A 20,860-nucleotide genomic window follows, 5' to 3' on the forward strand; every position below is an offset into this window, starting at 1 on the left:
GTTTAATCAAGGAAGCAGAACCTTGGGAGTAATCTGGGATATAGGGTTTAGGATAGGGATTAGATTGTAGACAATTGTGGGAGAAACCAGGGAAGTAAATGTCAAGGGGATAGTTGACTGAGCAGAGAAAAGCCCTTCCTGAGGACCCAAGAGAGGGAGCTGGTGAAGGAGTTTGTGGAAGGCCTTTGTCTCTGCAAGTGATGAGGCCCAGACTGTGTCAGCAGGGTGGGTGGTCAAGACGCAGGTCAAGAGGTGCCAAAAAGAAAGCTGGAAGCTAAGTTGGGGGAGGACAAAGATAAAGTGGAAACCATGAGAGCAGCCTGGAACCCACATGGACAAACTGCCCCATGTATCTGTCTCCCCCTGTATGGAACCCCAAAGCTGCTGTGCATCCCCCCAGATGGAGCTGGTGCCCCTTGAAGCAGAGCTGTGTGTGTGCCCAGCCTAGACTCAGAGAACCTGAGGTAGGAGAAAGAGCAGGAGCTGGAAAAGCTGTGAACCCAGCTCCTACCCCACTTCCAGCTGATTAGCGACAATGTACCCTACCTGCCTGGGGTGCTACCCTCCCCTGCCTAGTGCAAGGGCTGCAGCTTCTCTTCTGCCCTCAAAATCTTATGGAAATTTCTCAGGGGCCAACCATTCAGAGAAGTTTCATTCCAGCTTAGCTAAGCTGACATAGCGCAAAATTACCACAGAGTTAGACAATCACTGAGATATTAAAAAAAAATGTTTAAAAAGAAGAGAAAAGAAAAGAAAGAAACATGATATAATTCCAACTTTTCTTTATAAAGACATGAAAGCTGGATTTCAGAGAGACTCAGGGGGTTGTCCAATGTCACAGAGCTAGTGACAGCCCTAGAAACTCAGTCCCATGTGTCTTCATGCGGGTGATATCACAGAAAACACTGGATGTAAAGTTAAGATGCCCGAGATTTTGTAACTAATTGTTTGGTCTTGAGGGAGGGGGGAAAAAGCACTGAGTTATGGATGTAGGTTTTCTTTTCTTTTCTTTCTTTCTTTCTTTTTTTTTTTTTTTTTTTTTGATGCAGGTTTTCTTGTGAGAAAGTGACACATGGACTAGGTCCAAGAAATTAGAGGTGCTCAGTTACTATCTCTTAAATAATGAATAAATATAGTCTCTCAAGAACCACCATTTTATGGGACACCTGGGTGGCTCAATCAGTTAAGCATCCCCCTTGGGCTCAGGTCATGATCTCAGGGTCCTAGGATCAAGTCCCATGTTGGGCTCCCTGCCCAGTGGGGAGTCTGCTTCTCCCTCTCCTTCTGCCCCTACCCACCCTGCTTATGTGCTCTCTCTCTCTCTCTGACAAATAAATAAAATCTTTAAAAAAAATTAAAAAATAAATTTAAATAATGAACAGCCATTTTCCAAAATTGTTCTGTTGCATAAAAGAGAAATTGAAAATACAATCCTGAGCCTTAACTGTAAGGCATTATTTTATATTCTCAGGTAATTTATCTGGGGATAGTATGGATCACCAGGCTCTTTCCGCTTTGCATAAATCAGATTTCTAACTTCTCAGCCATGTACCCAGTAGACTTTCTATGTTCTTTTTTTGTTTTTTTTTAAGATTTTATTTATTTATTTGACAGACAGAGACCACAAGTAGGCAGAGAGGCAGGCAGAGAGAGAGGAGGAAGCAGGCTTCCGGCTGAGCAGAGAGCCCAATGCGGGGCTTGATCCCAGGACCTGGGGTCATGACCTGAGTCGAATGCAGCGGCTTTAACCCACTGAGCCACCCAGGTGCCCCTTTCTATGTTCTTCTTATCACCCCATTGTGGTTTCTATTTGATCTTGATCCATTCAGTCTGAGCCTTTCAAGAGAGACCACATGCTATATAACTGGAAAAGCAAGATTCCAAACAATTGGCAACAGGAAGAAACGAGAAGAATATCAGATTTCTGGCTATGTATTTCTGTTTTGTACACAACTCTAAAATTTGGGCAGAGTTCAGTGGGAACAGCTGATCTCTGTTCCATTTGGCACCAGCCGGGGTAGTTCAAAAACCAGAAGGTGAAATCTTCAAGAGGCTACTCACTTTCAGCTAGGCTATTGGCTAGAACTTGAACAAATGGGTTCTCCATGTTGTCTCTCTGCTTCCTCATGGCGTGAAGGTTGGGTACAAGAGCAACCCTCTCCAAAGGACCAGCCAGAAACTGTATCATTTTTCGTGACATAGACTTGAAAGTCACATAGTATTTCTGCCAAAGTTACAGACAAGCCTAGATTTAAGGGGAGGAATTACAGATCCCATTTCTCAATGAGAGGAGTATCAGCATTACATTTTAAAAGAGTCTGAGGGACGGGTTATCTCATTGCATGCCATCTTGGAAAATAGCATCTACCACAAGCAGTGATCAATATCCATTATGAGTTTATAAACACAGAGCTTGTCAACTAATGGAGCTCTTTTCCAACAATAACCCCAGAGAGTAAGTGTATATACACACATCTATAAATACATTCACATATGCATACGTGAAAGTACTTGGCAAGTGAGTGTTAATTCTTAGATTTGATTTGCTCCCAAGATATTTTCAGTGTGATGCCTCAGGGTCAGGGCAGGGAAATGGGCCACTCAATTAGTTTAAAATAAAAGTACTTTCCCCCCAGCATTCATCTACTCTCTGGGAAAATAAATCAGGCTGCTAAATTTTGGACTCATACTATTTCCATGGTAACAAAGCCTAAAATGCTAAAAGGTGGATTAAAGTTCTTTACAATATTTAAGAAATCTGTACTTAGTTTCTGTGATGGTTGAGAGTTCCTTAACAGCAATGAGTAGCATTACTATCACTAACCTTCCCCCCTGCAAACAGACACACAGGCAACGGGAGTGCTTTTTAAAATCCTGTTAACTTCTACTTGAGTGACCATTAAGATAGGGAGACGTGAGTAAAAATGAGACCATCCAGTTTGGTCTCCTTAGATCTGCTTTGAATCAAATTTTCTTGTATTGATTTTGATCTCGATTAGGTAGCTTTAGAAATAATCTGACCATTTGAAACCTGGAAAAAAAGTCAACCATCATAGGTACAGAAATATGAATAATTATGGTGTTTGGGAATTACAAATGGTTTAATACAGCCAGAGAGAAGAATATGTCTAACACAGAGTCTTATTTTTGGTGTTAGGACTTTTAATTATAAAGAGAACTATTCAAATTATTATTTGAAAAATACACAGAAAAGTATAGAAAATAATATACCGTGTACCTACACCCATAGTTAATAGCTTTTACTCATTTGCTAGATTTTTCTCTAATCTCTTTTCTGAAGTTCATGTGTGACATTTCTAGTTGTGTTTCTGTATATCGATGCTTATGAATGAATCCCTACACTTTTTTATCTTTGTGCTTTAAAAACTTGTACAAATGGTATTATAGAGAAGACATTTTTTGTACCTAGTTTCTATTGCTCCATCATTGTGATTTTTATCTTTAGCTACAGGGCATAAACACACCATAAGGAGAGCAAAGACAAGCATTCAGTATTGCACAGATAGCTAATCATTTATTCAACTAAATTTGTATTTCACCCGAAGAGTGAATTGATGGAGACAGCTTTTTCATTTGTAGAAAATGTTAATGATATGCAGAAAGGACTGGACACCAGAAACTCAAGTGAATATAGGGAAAAGAAAATAAGGTTTATTTGCAACCCAGTTCTTCCATATCTGAAGGCCAGATGCTTTCTCTTATAATCCACCTTTCCTGGGGAGGATTACTGGGGCTGCATGGTATTTGGTGATGAGAGTGAGGGAGTCCAGCGACTGTCTGGGAGGCAGCCTATCTGGACCTGTGCAGAGATCAGGGAGCCACGTCTCTGAGCTTCCAGTGGGGAGCCTTGACCATTCCTTGTGTCCTAGCCCTCCCTGCCCGACCATCCCTCTCCTGCTGGGCACTTTGAACTTCCCTAGTGTGAATCTGTTTTCCACAGGCTGGGAGAGCTGCAGGGCTGGGTAGATGACATCCATTTGGGTTCATTCATGTCCTGCCACGTGCGCACCCCACTTCTATTCCCTGTTGCCCTGAGAAATGCCTAGCTTGACATTCTATTCAATTACCAGTTGCCATTTGATAGATTGGGTAATTTTTAAGTTTTTGTAGATTGTTAAAATAGAGCGACTAAAGGAATGTTTATTTTAAAGACTAGAAATGGGGTCACTGATTTAATATCAGATATACGTGAGCTAGCTATTAGATACACTCCATCTCTCTTCTCTGTTTACTGTACTACTCTCTGAAGGTCTCAAAGAAACACCTTATGTAGAGAAGCTCTCCCAAAATGGGAAAAAGGGATGACACACCTGTTTGCTTTTGAGGTGACACTAACTTACTCAGTAATATCTACTATGTTAAAGTTCGATTGACCTCATGTCGCTGTCAACTAATTATATTTTACTTCTGTTGCATTTCTGAGTATGTTAAGTTAAAAGCAAGGGACTTTCATGCAAATTAAACTGCAAGAAGCTTTTTAGGCTGTGTTCAAATACTAACAGATTTGATAAATTTGTCTAAGATGGGTAGGACAAAGAGCTCTTTGTTTACTGACATACTTTATTGTCATTCTGCTATACACCTCTCATATGGTTATTTTACAGGACATAAAGTCTAGGTATCCTGTCAGAATCTCCGATCTTATTTATGGCTTGCTGCAAAGTGGCTTATTGTCATTTATTATTTCCTATTTGATTTATATATCATCTTTCCACCAAAGAGCCCATGGGCTTATTTACATAAAGAATGCACACACACACCCCAACTAACACGCACACTTGAACTTCACTCAACACTGTCACACAGTTAGCAGTAGAGTACCAACAAGCTACAGGAGGCTTTTCCATCTGGTTTTAGCTCCAAAACCATGTTCTGGAATATTTCTTATATTCTAAGGTCACCATATTTCCTTTCACTTTGAGTGTTTATTGTTTTCCTCTAGGTGGATCGGATCATCTTCTGTGTCTTCTTAGAAGTTGACTTCAAAATCTACAAAAAGAAAATGAGCGAGTTTTTCCCTGCAGGTGAGTAAAGAGATTTGTTTTCTTTGGAATTGAGGATTGGAGTGGAGGCATCGGTTATATTCTATTTCATTTCCTAGCTTAAGGAAATGTTGCATATATGATCTCCATATACCAGTAACCTGTGGCAACTTGTGTCATAATTTTCAAGAACTCAAAGAGGTGACAGGAAATCTAAGCCCATGACCTCTCTATCCCAGGAGGTCATAGTGTTGTCTTGGGGAGATCAATTCATCTCTTGAGTCTCATCTTCTCATACCAAAAGTGAGGGGCTGGACCAAATGACTTCTAAAGACTTCCTCTGGCCCTTAATTACAGGATCTGTGATTTATTCCCCACACATCTAAGTTGTCCAAGCCTGTGCCTACTTTCTGATCCACCATGTTAAACAACTTTGTTGGAAATTGTGAGAAGCCCATTTATATTCATAGCCAGAATTCAAACATTTCCTGCCTTCTCTACCTAACACCCCAATTTTCTCAGCCCAAATTGCAGTGAAGATAGCAGCCCTTCCTAGGGCAATCTGCAAAAGGTGCTCATTCATTGTAATTCACATTTGAGAATGTAGGAAAAATATCAGCTATTAAAGAGCCTTGTTTACATTGATCGAATGTGTCATTAAATTTGGTTGACCTTGTTAATTGAATATTGCCTCCCATTGTTCCTCTTCTGGGCTTGTTTAATACCTAGTTATTTTTATGGTGCGATTCAAGTCACATGCTCAAGGTACTTTCCTCAGCCATGGTAAGAATGGCTTCCAGGAAATTTCAACCTACTGGGAGCATTGTTGATGCCTGCCTTAGAGAGAGCTTTCTTTTGAGGTTTCCATATCCTTGGAAGCCAAGAGGTTTTCCATGTAGCCGGTGACTCTGGCAGGTGGGAGGGAGGGAGTGCAGCACACTCATCCTCTTGGCAGCCAGTCCAAGACATCCAGTAAATGTAAATCCAGGATGCCCTGCCTGAAGATCAGAGTAGGACACAGTAGCTGTCAAGAAGAGCCACAGGAAATGGCTAGAGACGTTCAACTTTGTGCTGATGTTCAACTTTGTGCTAACGTTCAAGGTGGACTAAGTTCCCCTGAGTCATGTGAAGTTCTGCTCTCTAGTTTTCTCATTGAAAGGTGAATCTGGTAAGTGTATTTAATTGGAACCTTTAACTACAGTATTTCCCTAACTAGGACATATTGTAAATTCAAAGAGGCTCCCCATGTGATGAAGGAGAGGATTGGGATTGTGGCCTTTTTCCCCCCCATCCTTTGCCTTCTCCTCTCTCCTTTTTTTACCTTTAAAATAAAATCTTTTTAAGCAACTCAGTAATTTATAGCATGTAAAGCACCTAGTGACTATTGAGTAAGTAGTTGTTAGTATGAGCTAAATTTAAAAATTTTCTTCTCGCCATAACTCAATACCTCTTTTTCTGTTTCAGTCTCTTTGTTTCATCTTTTCTCTTTATTTCCTATATAACCACAGTGAGCAGACCATGCCTGCATTTCTGTATTTTTAAAGTATTCTCTTTTTTTATACTTTTAAGTATTCTTAAAAGAAAATGTTCATTCATGAAAAAAATGTGATTTGCCATGGTGTGTGATGCAAGTATTCTCATATCTTGTCAATATCACAGCAGATTTCATACACTTTCATCATTTTGGACTTCTTGAGTATATATAAATTATGATGTAACTTTCATGTTCATGTCTTCTAAAATAAAAACTGTTTTTTGCTCTAGCATATGATAAAAATAATTGCATAAGTATGATCAAGTGATATTAAAACAAATCTATCCATCAGCAGATATTTCCAGTGGTGCAAAGCCAAAAATCATACTATACATTTATTCTAAGTAGAATAGTTTTAGTGGTCTGGAATGTATTAATAATTATGAAAATAAATTATTTGAAATATTGCTACTCAAAGTAAATCCAGCATTCATCTTAGTACTTGAGCAAATGAAATAATAATAAAATCATCTTGAGCTTCATATCAATACTTTGAATCATAGCATGCTCATGAAATTATTTCCAGTGCCTATTTATAATAGTAAGCACATTTTTAAAGTAAATGTCAAAATTCCTCCAAATTGTTAAGTATTTCCATTATGCTGAAACACCAGCCACTTATAAATTCTGAATATGCAATATGAAATAAAGGTGACTTTTAATGGAATGTGTGACGACTAATATAGATGATATACATTATCTGTCCATAATTTGAATTTATGGTTAATTCATAACCATACCATCTTTGATTGGAATATATTTTTTCTGACTTGCTATATATTCCCCCTAGACTGGCTTATTTAGACCATCTCTAGTCTTCTTAACACTTCCCAGTGCAATAATAATAGTTTAGGAAAAAAAGTCATTTTATATTAAACAAAATCTCTATATTTTAGGGTTTATTAATCCCATGTCTTTACATTTCATAATCAGAAATCTAAGACAAAATATATTAAAAAATATACAAGTGAGGCTAGATCACATTCAAGATATAACACATGCAAAACTACTACCTAATATTCATGATAGTAGTAAAAGCTACATTTATGGATTGCTGCCTCTCACCCAAATGCATGGACAAAGTCAAGTAATCTTCAGGCTAACTCTAAGAAAGTAGGCACTATATTAACCCTCCTTTTTGATATGGAAAATGATGCATACTTGAGAAAATGAGGCATATGGCTAGGAAGCAACAGAGCTCTATTTCAAAATTGAGAACAACATCTGTCATTGCACAAGTGATAATAGGTTCACTTCCTCAGAGTGTCATCTCCAGAAAAGGGTGGTTTTAACTTCAAGGATACATTTGGAGCACTGAGAAAGTCTCATTGCTAATGTCATCCGCTGCCCATCATTGTTCAGAGCTGACACACTTCTCTTCTCATACCTGTAAATGTCCTCATGGGAACTGTCTACTATGAGTCAAATTGGTACTTTATTATGGATACCAAAATCAATCCCAACCCCATCATCTAGGCACTGCAGTGCTTTGACCTGAAGGTGAGCAGTAAAGTGATCACTGGAAAGCCAAAAGGCCTTACTCATGACCACAAAAGTATGCTGGTGAAGTGCTTGTAATAGTTTGCTGGAGATACCATGACAAACCACCACAGACTGGGGAGCTCAAACAACTGAAATTTATTTTTTCACAATTCTAGAGGCTCAAAGTGCAGCATGTAGGGGTCAGCAGGATTGGTTTCTTTTGAGGTCTCTCTTCTTGGTTTACAGATGGCCTTCTTCTCTCTGCATCTTCATGAAGTCCTCTCTCTGTGTATGTCTGTGTCCTAATCTCCCTCTCCTTTTAAGGACAGCAGTCATATGGGATTAGGGCCAACCCTAATAACCTCATTTTAATGTGATCATCTATTTAAAGACCCTATCTCCTAATATAGTCACATTCTAAAGTATTAGAAGTTAGGACTTGAACAAAATATTTTTGGGGACACAACTCTACCCTTACCAGAGCCCATCATGGAAATGCAATCATGGAACCATAAAGGAAAGAAACTAGCAAGAATTTTTTTTCCAACAGTTTTATATCTTGCTGTGGGTGAAGCATATTTGACTTTTTCCTTCCCAGATGTTTTCTTTGAAAGTCTAGTGTAGCAGCTTTATGGAATTACCATACACTTTGGTTGCAAATTATTTATAGTTACACTACATGATTAGATGGCCTATGGCAAATAATATTTGTACGATTCAACTCAGATCTCTTTGTTCTTTATATAAAAGGTTTATATTTTTCAGTATGTAGGATTTATTGCGTGTATTTTCCACAGATTTGGAATATGGAGGTCAATTTTTTTTTTAGAATCTAAGTTCTAATAGAGAATTTAGGGATATTAATTTACCTCATAATAACAATGTCAAATTTACAATTTTGGAATGATATCAAAGAATCCTGATGTTGGAAATAAAAAATACCATTGTCAGGCCCCTCCCTACATTAAAGGAAAGCCTCCATTTGTTTATCGCAATGGTTCTCATCTATATTTTTCAGGGAGCATTTCTCCAAAATAATTTTTTAAATTATATCTTCTGACAAATGGGCATGATATTTTTAAAAATTTTATCTGGATTTACTCTTTTAAATCCAACAAGAGAAAGTGTTCACCTGACCTCTTCTTCATCTCCTCTTCTCATTGATTTTATAAGTTTTTCTCATCCAACATCATTCATGATCCTTTCTGTCCATCAATCAACAAATAATTTATTATATGTCTACTATATACCCAAGGCTTTGTCCACTGCTGCATTGAAAATACTGTTCTTATAATATGCCTTAGAGGTAAGTATATGCAGAACAATTAGAAGACAATACTAGCAAGTAATCAAGTATAGCATTGATATGGTCAAAGTACTCAGGAATTCTGAGACAGATATGTCTGAGGACCAGGGTAGTTGTGGCGAGTTTCATGAAGAATGTGTACTTTAAGGTTAAGCAGGAGCAGAGAAGTGATGCCAAGGATTCTGTAAATAACATAGAGAGGAAAGGCAGTTCAGATGGAAGGATTTGTGGAATAAGTATGTCCAATTAGTGATCCCTAACTGAGAAATGCTGACACTCATCAGCATGTAATTGTATGACTTTGTGCATGTTGCTTAACCTTTTTATGCTTCACTTTCATCATGTGCAAACATAGTAATGGGCCAATTCCAAATAAAATAAACAACAAATGTAAATGAATATTCAGAGAGGTATCTAGACCGAACATCATCAATTTTAAAATATCCATGTTTATTTCTTATTACAAATTTTTTTGTTTTTTCATGTTTTCTTATAATTTTAAAAGGAAGTATTTTAATTATTGTGACCATCTTAATTAAAAAGTATATAACTTCTTATTACAAAAGTAGTACAGATTTGTATAGTAAGGTTCCTAGTTCTTTTCAAATATATGTTTCAGGGAGTTTCCCATTTTGTCATTTGTCCTTGTGGTATTATCCCTTTATAATCAAGTCAATGAGGAACCATAGAGAAACAAAAGAAAGATGAAAGAGAAATGTAGAAATAGAAAGAATGAAAGGAAGGAAAGATGAGAGGTGGAAAGGATAGATGGAAGGAAGAAAAGAATAAGGTAAAAAAGAAAGAAAAATATCCTTTTTATTAGAGAGTGAAGTTGAAAACTAAAAAAGCTCAAAAATTACCTTTATTTTAAGCCTATGTACTTGATCCCATAAGAAATCCTCTAATTTCTGGATAGGATTATTCTTAGTTCTACTCCTCAAGACACTTTTTAGGCAAAGCAGTGTGCTTCCTGATTTACAAAATGTGGTAGGAAGAAAAATGCCCTTCCCTTAAAGACGCCTTAAGCCTCAGAACCTGTGAGTATGTTAGGTCACATTACAAAGGGGAAATAAGATTGCAGATGAGATGAAGGTGGCTCATTAGCTGACAGAAAGATGGGGACATTATCCTATATTAACCTGGGTGAGTCCTTACAAGGATCCTTCAAAGATAGGAAAAGCAGGTAGAGTGGGAGATATGGCTATGGAACAACATTCAGGGGGATGTGGGTCACTAACTTTGAGGATGGAAAACAGGAGCCACAAGCTGAGACTCTGGTAGACAGAAAAGCAAGGAAACAGATTCTCCCTAAGAACCTTCAGAGGGAGCACTGTCCTGCAGACATCTTCTTGCCAGCCCACTGAGATCCAGGTCAGACCTCAAACCCACACAACTGAAAGATGACAAATTTGTGTTGTTTTAAGCCATTACGTGTGTGGAAGTTCATTATAGCAGCACTAGCAAACTCATTCACCAGTTGTCTTTGCATAAGTCAAAGAAACACACACAAAAACCTGCTTACCCAGTCTGAATTGTACATTTTTTCCCCCAAATGGCACATTCATGGTAGAGGGGACAAAAAACTGCAAAGTAGAAAAAGAAAAAAATTCAGAAATTTCTTTAATTATGAATATTTACAGTGACCTGGCACATTTGGGCACATTTGTACACCTTTAATGTGTGGATCTCATTGATGTTTAGAATTATACAAGACATGTTCTCTGTAATGTGACATAAATGAGTTCACTGCCCTCTTAGGAACTGGGTGCTAACCATTTCCACTTGATGGGCCTCAAAAGCTACAAACACATTTTGCCTTCAATGAAAATCCAGTGAAGTGTTGCTGTAACCAAGCAACCTGAATGAAGGAACAAGCAGCAGGCGTAGACTGAAAGCAATCTGTCCCTTCAAAAAGGGGGACGGTGTGGTGTGTGTAGCCAATGCTTATAAACAGCAGAATGCATAAAGACCTGGGGACATGAACCTTGACTAAGCAGAGTTTGATCTCATTAGGAGGTTCTGATAAAACAAAGGCAAGACAAAGTGCAGCTTGGAGAAGGGAGATGCTATGGGCATATTTACAGAAACCCCTCCACGGTGCTTCCGAAAAAACCCTTCAAATGTCCTGGGTAGACTGGTTTCTGTTCCGTAGGTGAAGATATTGAGGCAAATGCAGGGGGAGCCAAAACCCTTTTCAAGGTACAGTATATGAATGAAATAATTTCTAATAAGACATAAAGGTAAGGATAAAGATCAAAATAAGCAGTGGAATAAAGGAAATCCACCAGCTTTTATTCTGCTTTATCTGTGGCCCTAACTGGGACCCTCAGCTACAACTTTTTGATGTTTTCACCTTCAGTTGCTGTTCACTCCATAAGCCAGAGAGATTAATGATTTCCAATATCCTGTTATAGCTATCACTGTTGAGATCATAGAGAACTCTTTGATGGGTCCAGCATGGTTACTGAAATCAGTGCGAGTTTGGACATGTGACTCCCTTGACCCTATGGAGCCCTTGTCTTACTTGACTGGACAGACTTTATCCTTTTGACACTTCAGTCTTCTACTTCTCTTCCTGCCGGGAACGTACCTCTCTGGTATATTCACCTGTGCACAGGCCATCTCCAGCTGACATCTCCAGGCCTCTCCAACACAACATATCTAAAACTAAATTCAAAATCCTTCCCCTACCCCATCTTTCTCCTCTAAAATTGGATATCTCAGTAATGTGTGCCTTTATATGCCCCATTTGCCAAGCCAGAAACAGCAGAACCATGCAGGTTTTTTTTTTTCAAGCAGTGCCTTTTATTTATTGATTTATTTATAAATTAATGAGATTTGAGTGTTCCTCTTGACCAAGGACCAGCTGGGGTGGGGTGGAGGGGGACAACCTTTGGCTTATGATTTTTTTTTTTAATTTTTCATAGTCCTATCAATTACATTGCAGAAAGTGGGTTTAGCAATTTGTTAGATGCTGTAGGTCAAGGTTTTCAACTTAATGGAAGAGCTCTGCACTGCAAGGGAGTCCCCTTTATCAATCATTCCTTTGCATGGCATTTCTGACTTGTCAAGTTTCACAAGAAGCCATGAGCTTACCAACATCTTCTGTATTTCATAGAAATCCTGAAAAGCTTGGAGCCCTTTATTTTGGCTAATAATATTTCCTCTCTATACAAAGGTAAATTGCTCCTAGAAGCCCTTAGTAATGAAGTATTTAAAAGGTGAGGGATACTGGGGCACCTGGGTGGCTCAGTGGGTTAAGCCGCTGCCTTCGGCTCAGGTCATGATCTCAGGGTCCTGGGATCGAGTCCCGCATCGGGCTCTCTGCTCAGCAGGGAGCCTGCTTCCCTCTCTCTCTGCCTGCCTCTCCGACTACTTGTGATTTCTCTCTGTCAAATAAATAAATAAAATCTTAAAAAATAATAATAATAAAAATAAAAAAAATAAAAAATAAAAGGTGAGGGATACAGAAGACACCTTTATGAAGGAATTAAGCCTTAAAATAGAGAACTTAAGAGCACGTGGGGGGAAAAAAAAAAAAGGCAACAACAAAATTTTCATAATTGGTCTGCTTGACAGACCTGCCCATTTGTGTGGATGCCCCAGAAATTTTGACAAAGGTATTTCAGGGGCCTATCCTTTTTTTCCTGGGGGAGTGGAGACTGCCTTAGTAGCCCGTAAGGGTCACTTTCTCCTTCATAACCCACTTCTTTTTCCATGCAATACACAGTCCTCTTTGAAGCAAGTTTCCATCCACATACATGTCTCTTAGCCAATCTTAGGGTCCTAACCATGGGTGACAATAACTGTGTGATAGGTGGGTGATCTCCAACACTGGAGGAAACATATATCTTACAAAGAGAACGACTATTCCTCAGTCCCAGCAACCATCTGGTGTGGGTACCCCTCACCAGCATTAGTGTTGGCCAGAAATCACCAAGTAGCTCAGCTTGGATCTGGAAAAAGTAGGACATCTAATGTTTTTGAAAGCTTTTCCTCCGGCACCCAAAGGCCATTACTTTGGAACAATGGTTCTCCAACTGGAGATTGCATGAGCATTTCCTGGAGGGCTTGTTAAAAAGGTATCAGCGTCCTCCCCTGAGCTTCTGCTTTGATAGATCTTTAGTGGAACCCAAGAATTTGCATTTCTAACAAGTTCCCAAGTGGTGATGATGCTGTTGGTCCAAGACCACACTTTAGACTACAGTTCTGTGGGGTTTCATAATCTGTTTTTATACCATCTACTTTCCGAAAGACTGCATTCATTACGGCAACTCTAGATAAAGGAGTAAGACCCATGTCGAGTCATTCCAAAATCCACCGCATGCTCTGTCCTCTAACAAACTCTGTCTTCCATCAAAGCAGGTGAAGGAGATATTACAGACTTCAAAGTAGGTTAGACACATCCTTAAAGGGGTTTCTGAAGTGTACAAAGCTATTACTGAAAACTGGTTTTCCTGGGGAAACCAGTTGGTCTTCACACTCCTACGTGGTCAAAATAAGGACTCCAGTCAGACTTGTAATTTTTGTGCAGAACTCAGCAGGGTAATCAGAAAGAGAAGGGTGCGGTGAATAAAACTGGCATCCATTCTGAAATTAACTTCAAGAAAGAAAGAGAGAGAGAGAGAGAAAGGGAGGGAGGGAGGGAGGGAAGGCAGGGAAAGAGGAAAGGAAGGAAAGAAGAAAGAAAGAAAGAAAGAAAGAAAGAAAGAAAGAAAGAAAGAAAGAAAGAAAGAAAGAAAGATCAAAGAGGCCCCAGTTGAAATGGAGCCTCAGCCACTGGTCCTTTCTGTTGAGGAAGGGAAGGAGGAAGGGAGGGAGGTTTCCGGGAATCGGCATTTCTGAACACCCAGAACAATGCCACAATGCCACCGGATAGACTGCCCTCTATTTTGAAATGATATTTGTAAAACTTTGGCTTAGAACCTTTTCATCCTCTAACAAAGAAGCATGATGCTTGAAGAACTGTTAAAAGGGCAGCGGCTCTGATCCCATGCTCTATCATCGGTGTCTTAACTGCTTCCAAATTTTGCATGGCATGCCTCCTTATCTCCATAGGCTTATCCTCTTCTTTCATATATTGCTTTTTTGTTTCCCGGTTTTGTTAGAGAAAAATTCTTGCTAGAAATGTGCTGCATAAACATGGCTCAAGTGAATACATTTTATAGAATAATGTTGAACTAAAGTGGATTTCATTAATAAGTAACAGCACATTAGGTGCTTTGTAGACCAAAATTACTCTGTGCTGGATTTTAATATAAATAATACCAAAATATGAAGGCGTGCATTTTATAGTTTATTAGTAAATTTCACTTATGAAAAATGTTCTCTCTCAAAAGCTGGTGTGTCATTTTCTGCTTAAAGTTGTTTAGTAACCCTGTAATTTTCGGGATAAAATTTAAATTCTTCAATCTAAGGTGTTAGGATTCCCCAGAGAAAGAGAACCAATACTGAATATAGATTTAGATATAGATATAAATATAGATGTAGATATAAATTTATTATAAGGAATTGGCTCATGCAATTATGGAGGCTGCCAGGTCCCAAGACCTGCAGTCAGCAAGCTAGAGACCCAGGAGAGCAGATGGCAGAGTTCCAGTGGGAGTCTGAAGACCTAAGAACCAGGAGAGCCAGTGATGTCATTTCGATCCAAATGCTTTCAAGCTTGAGACCCAGGCAGAGCCGGTGTTTCAGTTTGAGTCCAAAGGCAGGAAAAACCCATTCTCCCAACACTATAGTACCCTCTTCCTTGTGGGAGGGTTAACCTTAAACTTACTGGATGAGCCCCCACACCACACATTACAAGGGCTATCTGCTTTATTGTGTCTACCAAATCAAGTGTTACTTTCCATCTGAAATTTCTTTCAGACACCCCCAGAGTCCTGTGTGACACATATCTGGGCATTCCATGGCTCAGTCACATTGACACATGCGATTGAGCATCATACCCAGGAAGGAAGAGCCTCCATTATGCAGCTAGAACAGGACAGTTTACCCACAGATCCCCCTGTAACTCCTCCCTTCAGCCACTCGGAAGCTTGTTTTATTTCCTTAAAAGCATCTTGGCTGTTTGTATCCATGTATTTTTACAAATGTTTTTCCCTGTGTTTCAGACCAGTTACCCTTTTTTTAGTTTAAATCCCCCCAGAAGCAGACCCAAAAACAAGAATTCAAGTGGAAGTCATTTATTTGGGAGATGACCCCAAGAATCACCAGCAGGAGAGTGGGAAAGGACAGGAAAGGGAAGGAAGAGAGTAGGGCCTAATTATAAATGAAATTAACCATTGGCTCAAAGCCAGGGTTGGGATGGGGAGGGGAGGACTGTGGGAGAAGCTTCCAAATGAGCCCACTAGAGAAGTAAGGGAACTAGAGTACTTATATGCAAATCCTGGCAGTCCCTTGTGAAAGGCTGCCATCTTGGAGGTGTTAATTCCCTGATACTTCTCTAGCAGTCTCCAGCAGCCCAGAGAAAGCCCTCAGGCAGAGGCCCAGGGGCTGGTGGCTGGAAGTTGGGCTGGCGAGCAAGAAAATGTCAAGGAACAAGGGGGTGTAAGTAGGGCACCCACATCTGCCCAGATCGCACTGCAGCCTTTCCTTCCTCCTAGCTAATTCTAACTCGCCCTTAAGGATTCAACGGAAGCCTCAGCTCTTCTGGAAATCTTTCATCGACCTTCTCTCTGACTTGGCTGTTTGTTGTCTGTTTCCCAGTAAAACCTCGGACTACTTGCCTCAGAGAATTTGTTACTTCCTCTTCTGACCGCTGCTTCCACTTCTTTGTGAGCTTTCTGAGGGATTAGGTTGTCAGCTCTATCTTCCAGGTCTTCCATAGTTCCAACATGCGGTGTTGGTCAGTAAATGGTTGTTTAAGAAGGGAAAGTAGTGATAATAAAGACACCATTAACACTAATAGCCACTATTTACTGAATGCTCATTCCATGTAAGCACTTTGCATGTAGGATGTCTTACCAACTCTGGAAAGTTAGTACTTTTATTATCCCTATTTCTCGGATAAGAAAGCTTAGGTGTAGGTTTACGTAATTTGCCCAACACTGCACAGCTCCACGTGGTTTGGCCTGGAAATAAACCCAAGCAGTCTGAATCCAGATCCTGAATATACTCTTAACTGCCATATGGATAAATGAGTGAAACGGATGCATAAATGGATAATAACATCAAGTCTGATCCTTCCACACCTGGGGACATTCTAGGGATGATGCTATCAGTATAGTTTATAAAGTTCAAATATCAGCTCTAATGTCACATTTTCCAAAAACCCTTCCCAGTAGCAGCTGTCCCTCCCCTGTCACCCATTTGTAAGTGCACTGACTCCTCTCTATTACATGTTCAGATGTATCTGCATGTCTTACTCTCCTTACTAATGATAAGTTTCTAGACACCTGTGTAACCTGGTATTTTCTATTTCCCCAGACATAAAGCCACACATACAAAAGATTACCAATGAGTGCTTGCCACATGGACGAACAGATATACAGAGTTGACAAACAGATATACATAGCAAAGGGATCTTTGGCTCTTCCTTTATCTTTCCCTGGGAACTGTGGAAACTCTTTTTCATTCCTTTCTGAGATTCCAGAAAGTCTGTTGCCATAGAGATGGTTCTAGGTATTTTCGATGGTTCTGAAAAATAAAATTTTGTTTAAAGATATTAAGGTCAGGCAAGAATCCATGAAGAGTTTACTTTGTAACATTTTGATAAATTATTTGGTTAGAAAATTATATTTCTAAGAGAAAGATATTCTTTCTCCCAAAATTCTATTCATGGAAAAAGATGAAAGGAATAAGTTATATAGAAAATCACTAATTTTATAACAATCTGAGTGGAAGAAAATTTACTTCTCCAAAAATTAACCATGGCTGTCAAGAATTACTTTCCTAAAACCTCAAATTAAATGCATTTTCCATTCCCAGTTACTGGTATATCTATAATCTTCTCTTATAATTAGCACTTTGAAGAGTGTCACATTGAATAAATTTAGCCAAGAAATTATTGGATGTAAAGCATATGTCCGAGAGGAAATTACAAATCCTTACTGAGTCATCATTGTTTGCAAATCATCATGTAGACCCATGTTGCCCTGGTATGTAAGAGATAGATAGGAAATATAAACACAGAAATTCTCCAATTTGACTAAAAATATCAGAGAAAATTAAAAATTTTAATTCAGCAGAAATTTCTTCATGGATTTTCATGTATAAAATTAATCACGTTATGTACCAGGGGAAAAAAGGAACATAAGACAGTCTTCAACTTTGTAGAATTTATGATCTAGAGATGGGCATCTGCCAGACAAATATGTTAAAAAGTAGACTCATGATTTGGTGGCAATAATAACTAATACATAACATTATATATAATATGTAATATATAGTATGTATAAATTAATAGAGTTAATTTATAATTTTATTTTTAAATTAAATCAATTTAATTTGTAATTTATAAATTTATATATTATATATAAATTTAAACATAAATATTTATATACTATATAATATATATTAATATTTCAGTAGGTGTCCTAACGCTTTATGTAATACTATCTCATTTAATTCTTGCAACAGCTCTATGTAGGAGGTATTATTATCCCACTTTATAGCTGATGAACCTGAAACTAAGAACTGGCCGGTAACTTTTCCATGGTCACATGCCTAATGAATGGGTGGGTGAAGGAGCTGTATGCAGACCTCAGCCCAAACGTCCTTAATGTTGATACTCAGAAGGTGTTAAAAATAAGCTACAATGAAGAGAAGACTATTCACTCAAACTTGGATGGAGCAGATGTTATGGTGCCTCAGCTCCAAGGATGAGTGTGAACAGAGATGGAGAAAGGCATTATGGCTTCCAGGACTGAGGCAGGTAGTGGAAACTAACAGAGATCTTAGAAAACAGAATCGAGCGGGGCTTGAGTGAAGGTGGTAGCATGAGTGGGACAGAGGAGGGGAAACCGAGAAGAGTGGTCAGAGCAGGTACTGCTGGCCTTGAGTGTGACCCCAAAGAGTCTAGACCTTTCTCTTCAGGCAGACTGGAGTCACTGAACAGTTGTGAACTGGATCAGAGCTGTGTTTGAAGATTGATTTGGCAGTTACGTGTAAAAGGAGTTGGAAGAGCACATTAAGAAATCACCAAATAGGGAAGTTTGAATTTGAGTAGTAGTGATGTGAATAGAGGAAAAAGAAAAAAGACAGGATTCAGCATTGCCTGGATGTGAGCAACAGTGACGGAGAAGAGACGATGATAGGTCAAAAGTTCAGAAAGCAACTATGTCACCCAGAGCACAGTGGAAGCATGGGTCCTTGCCCAGTTACAGAGGGTTTCACTGGGATGAGGGGAGTCAAGTGAGAATGATAGGACTGGGGTGGGCTGTGGGAAGGGCATTTGAATTTGCTTGGTTAAAGATTTGGATTTGCAAGTATAGCAAACTAGCACTTTCCATGGAGCAGTGCGGGGATTGGACCCAGGGGTCAGCCTACATCCAAATGGTGAGCCCCACATTTCTAAATACTTGAGGCAAGGGTGCATCCCTTTCATGGGTGCAAAAAATGCAGCATTTAAAGTGTGTGATTTTTTTTTTTTTTTTTTTTGGTCCTTTTGAAATGACCAAAGTGACTGTGTGAAACTTTAAAAGCAAAACAAATTGTTACATATATAGTTTTGTTAGACATATCTAACAATTTTTAAAAAGAAGCATAAACCCTAGGTATTAAAATTGTGCTCTAATGTCTGTTTACATTACATTACACTTATTTAGCATAATAATATAAGACAATAGAAATGCATGGTCTACCAGGTTTCTGATGAGTATTTTCTTGCCTTTGCATTTTTATTAGATTGGAGAATTCTGGGGTTTCTAGCTTTTGTATGAACTTTTCTTTGTCTTTTCTCTCTTTTTTTTAAATAGATGATAATAATGAAGAAGAAGGTGTTGACATCAAAGAAGATTCAGGTACTAAATTTATGATTTTATTCATAGAGAATAGGCAAAGATCATTGTGTTGTTTATGTACGCCTCACATTTTTTCAAAGAAAAACGTAGCAAGGTTAATAAAATAGGTAAAGGGGATTAAGAGTACACTTATCCTAATGGCCACTGAGTACTGTAAGGAATTGCTGAATCCCTATATTGTGCACCTGAAACCAACATAACCCTGCATGTTAGCTATACTGGCATGAAAAGACAAAAAAGAAAAAAATAAAAATGTACACTCAAGGTTATAAAATGAGAAAGTAGCTGTGCTAACTCTTGTGGCTTATACAATTAGCATATTTAAGCAGTAGACTTTCAGCTTTCTGAAAGCTGAGGTAAAAATGGAACCTGATGTTATAACGAATAGAGCTGTGTAGCAAATCACCCCAAAGCTTAGTGATTAAAGCATCTGCTTATCCTGCTCATATATTCGGTGGGTCAGGAATTCAGACAGAGCACAGCAGGGCTGACTTCATCCTGCTGCTCTACAAGGTCTGAGGCCTCATCAGGATGCCCCAGTGGCTGGGGGTGGGGGCTGGAATCCTGTGAAGATTTGTTCACTCTCATGTCTGGCCGGCGATTGATACTGGCTCTGGGGCTCTCGGCTGAGACCCTGGCTGGGGCAATTTTCTGAAACATCTATGCATGGCCTCCTTCAATAACCTGGGCTTCCTCTCAGCATGGCAGCCAGGCTCCAAAGTGGTTTCTCTAGAGACAGCAAAGTGAGCCAGCAGGAGCTGTACCCTTTTTAAGCCTCAGCCTCAGGAGTCCCACAGAATGACTTCCACAAAACTCTTTTTGGCACAGTCATTAAGAAGCCTGCCCAGGTTCATGGGGAGAGAAAATAGGCTCAGTCCCCTGATGGGGAGCAGTGAGGTTTTCGTCAAATACATGGGACCTGAGGACTTGCTATGGCCATCTTTGGTACATATATTTGGTACATAGGATATATTTTTCTCACTATCAGAAATTAAGATGTGTGCCTACTCCTCAAGAAAAACCAGTGTTTGATGAGGGAAATCTAGTGGTTGCAAACATTGGATCTGGCCTAAGGGAGCCACTCGGTATGTGCTTATTAATGAATTCATGAAATCAATAGGCCTAAATTCAATCCCAGCTCCTCCATTTATGGACTTTAGGTAAAAGTTTTCTCTATAGGCCTTAGTTTATACCTCTTTGGTCAATAAATGTTACCATATAGTCTTGTTTGGGAATTAAAGGAGATATACCTGAAATGTTTCTTGGATCTTAGTAAACATGAAAATTATCACTTCTTTGTTTCTCCTCTAGTTATTGGAAGGGTATAGAACTTAATTCCATAGTATAAGTACTCCATGTTTCCCATTTTGGCAAGCACACTGTTCTAGATATGAGATGGGGCCAGGTTTCAAAAATTAAAATCGATATCTCAGAGGTCCTAATTTTGTGTAACCTGCTATTCGATGCCAGAACTCCATCCATTAATCACCAACAACCTCAGTCTGAGCAGCTCCATTAACAGGGAGCAATTGAAATTCTGAGGTAAACGATCTCTGTTAGTCAAGGTTTGATT

At 39.0% G+C, this 20,860-nt stretch overlaps 1 protein-coding gene across 2 annotated transcripts in view; it reads left to right on the plus strand.

The window, feature by feature from the left end:
- Nucleotides 1-20,860, plus strand: part of MACROD2 (mono-ADP ribosylhydrolase 2) — a 1,974,291-nt gene that overhangs the window by 1,796,398 nt on the left and 157,033 nt on the right. For both annotated transcript variants that reach the window (XM_059134074.1, XM_059134073.1), the window contains exons 9-10: nt 4,964-5,045; nt 19,243-19,287. In XM_059134074.1, the coding sequence (XP_058990057.1) occupies nt 4,964-5,045; nt 19,243-19,287 (127 nt within the window). The remainder of the gene's footprint in view (nt 1-4,963; nt 5,046-19,242; nt 19,288-20,860) is intronic.

Source organism: Mustela lutreola, chromosome 9 (genome assembly GCF_030435805.1).
Source record: "Mustela lutreola isolate mMusLut2 chromosome 9, mMusLut2.pri, whole genome shotgun sequence".
Lineage (NCBI taxonomy): Eukaryota > Metazoa > Chordata > Mammalia > Carnivora > Mustelidae > Mustela > Mustela lutreola.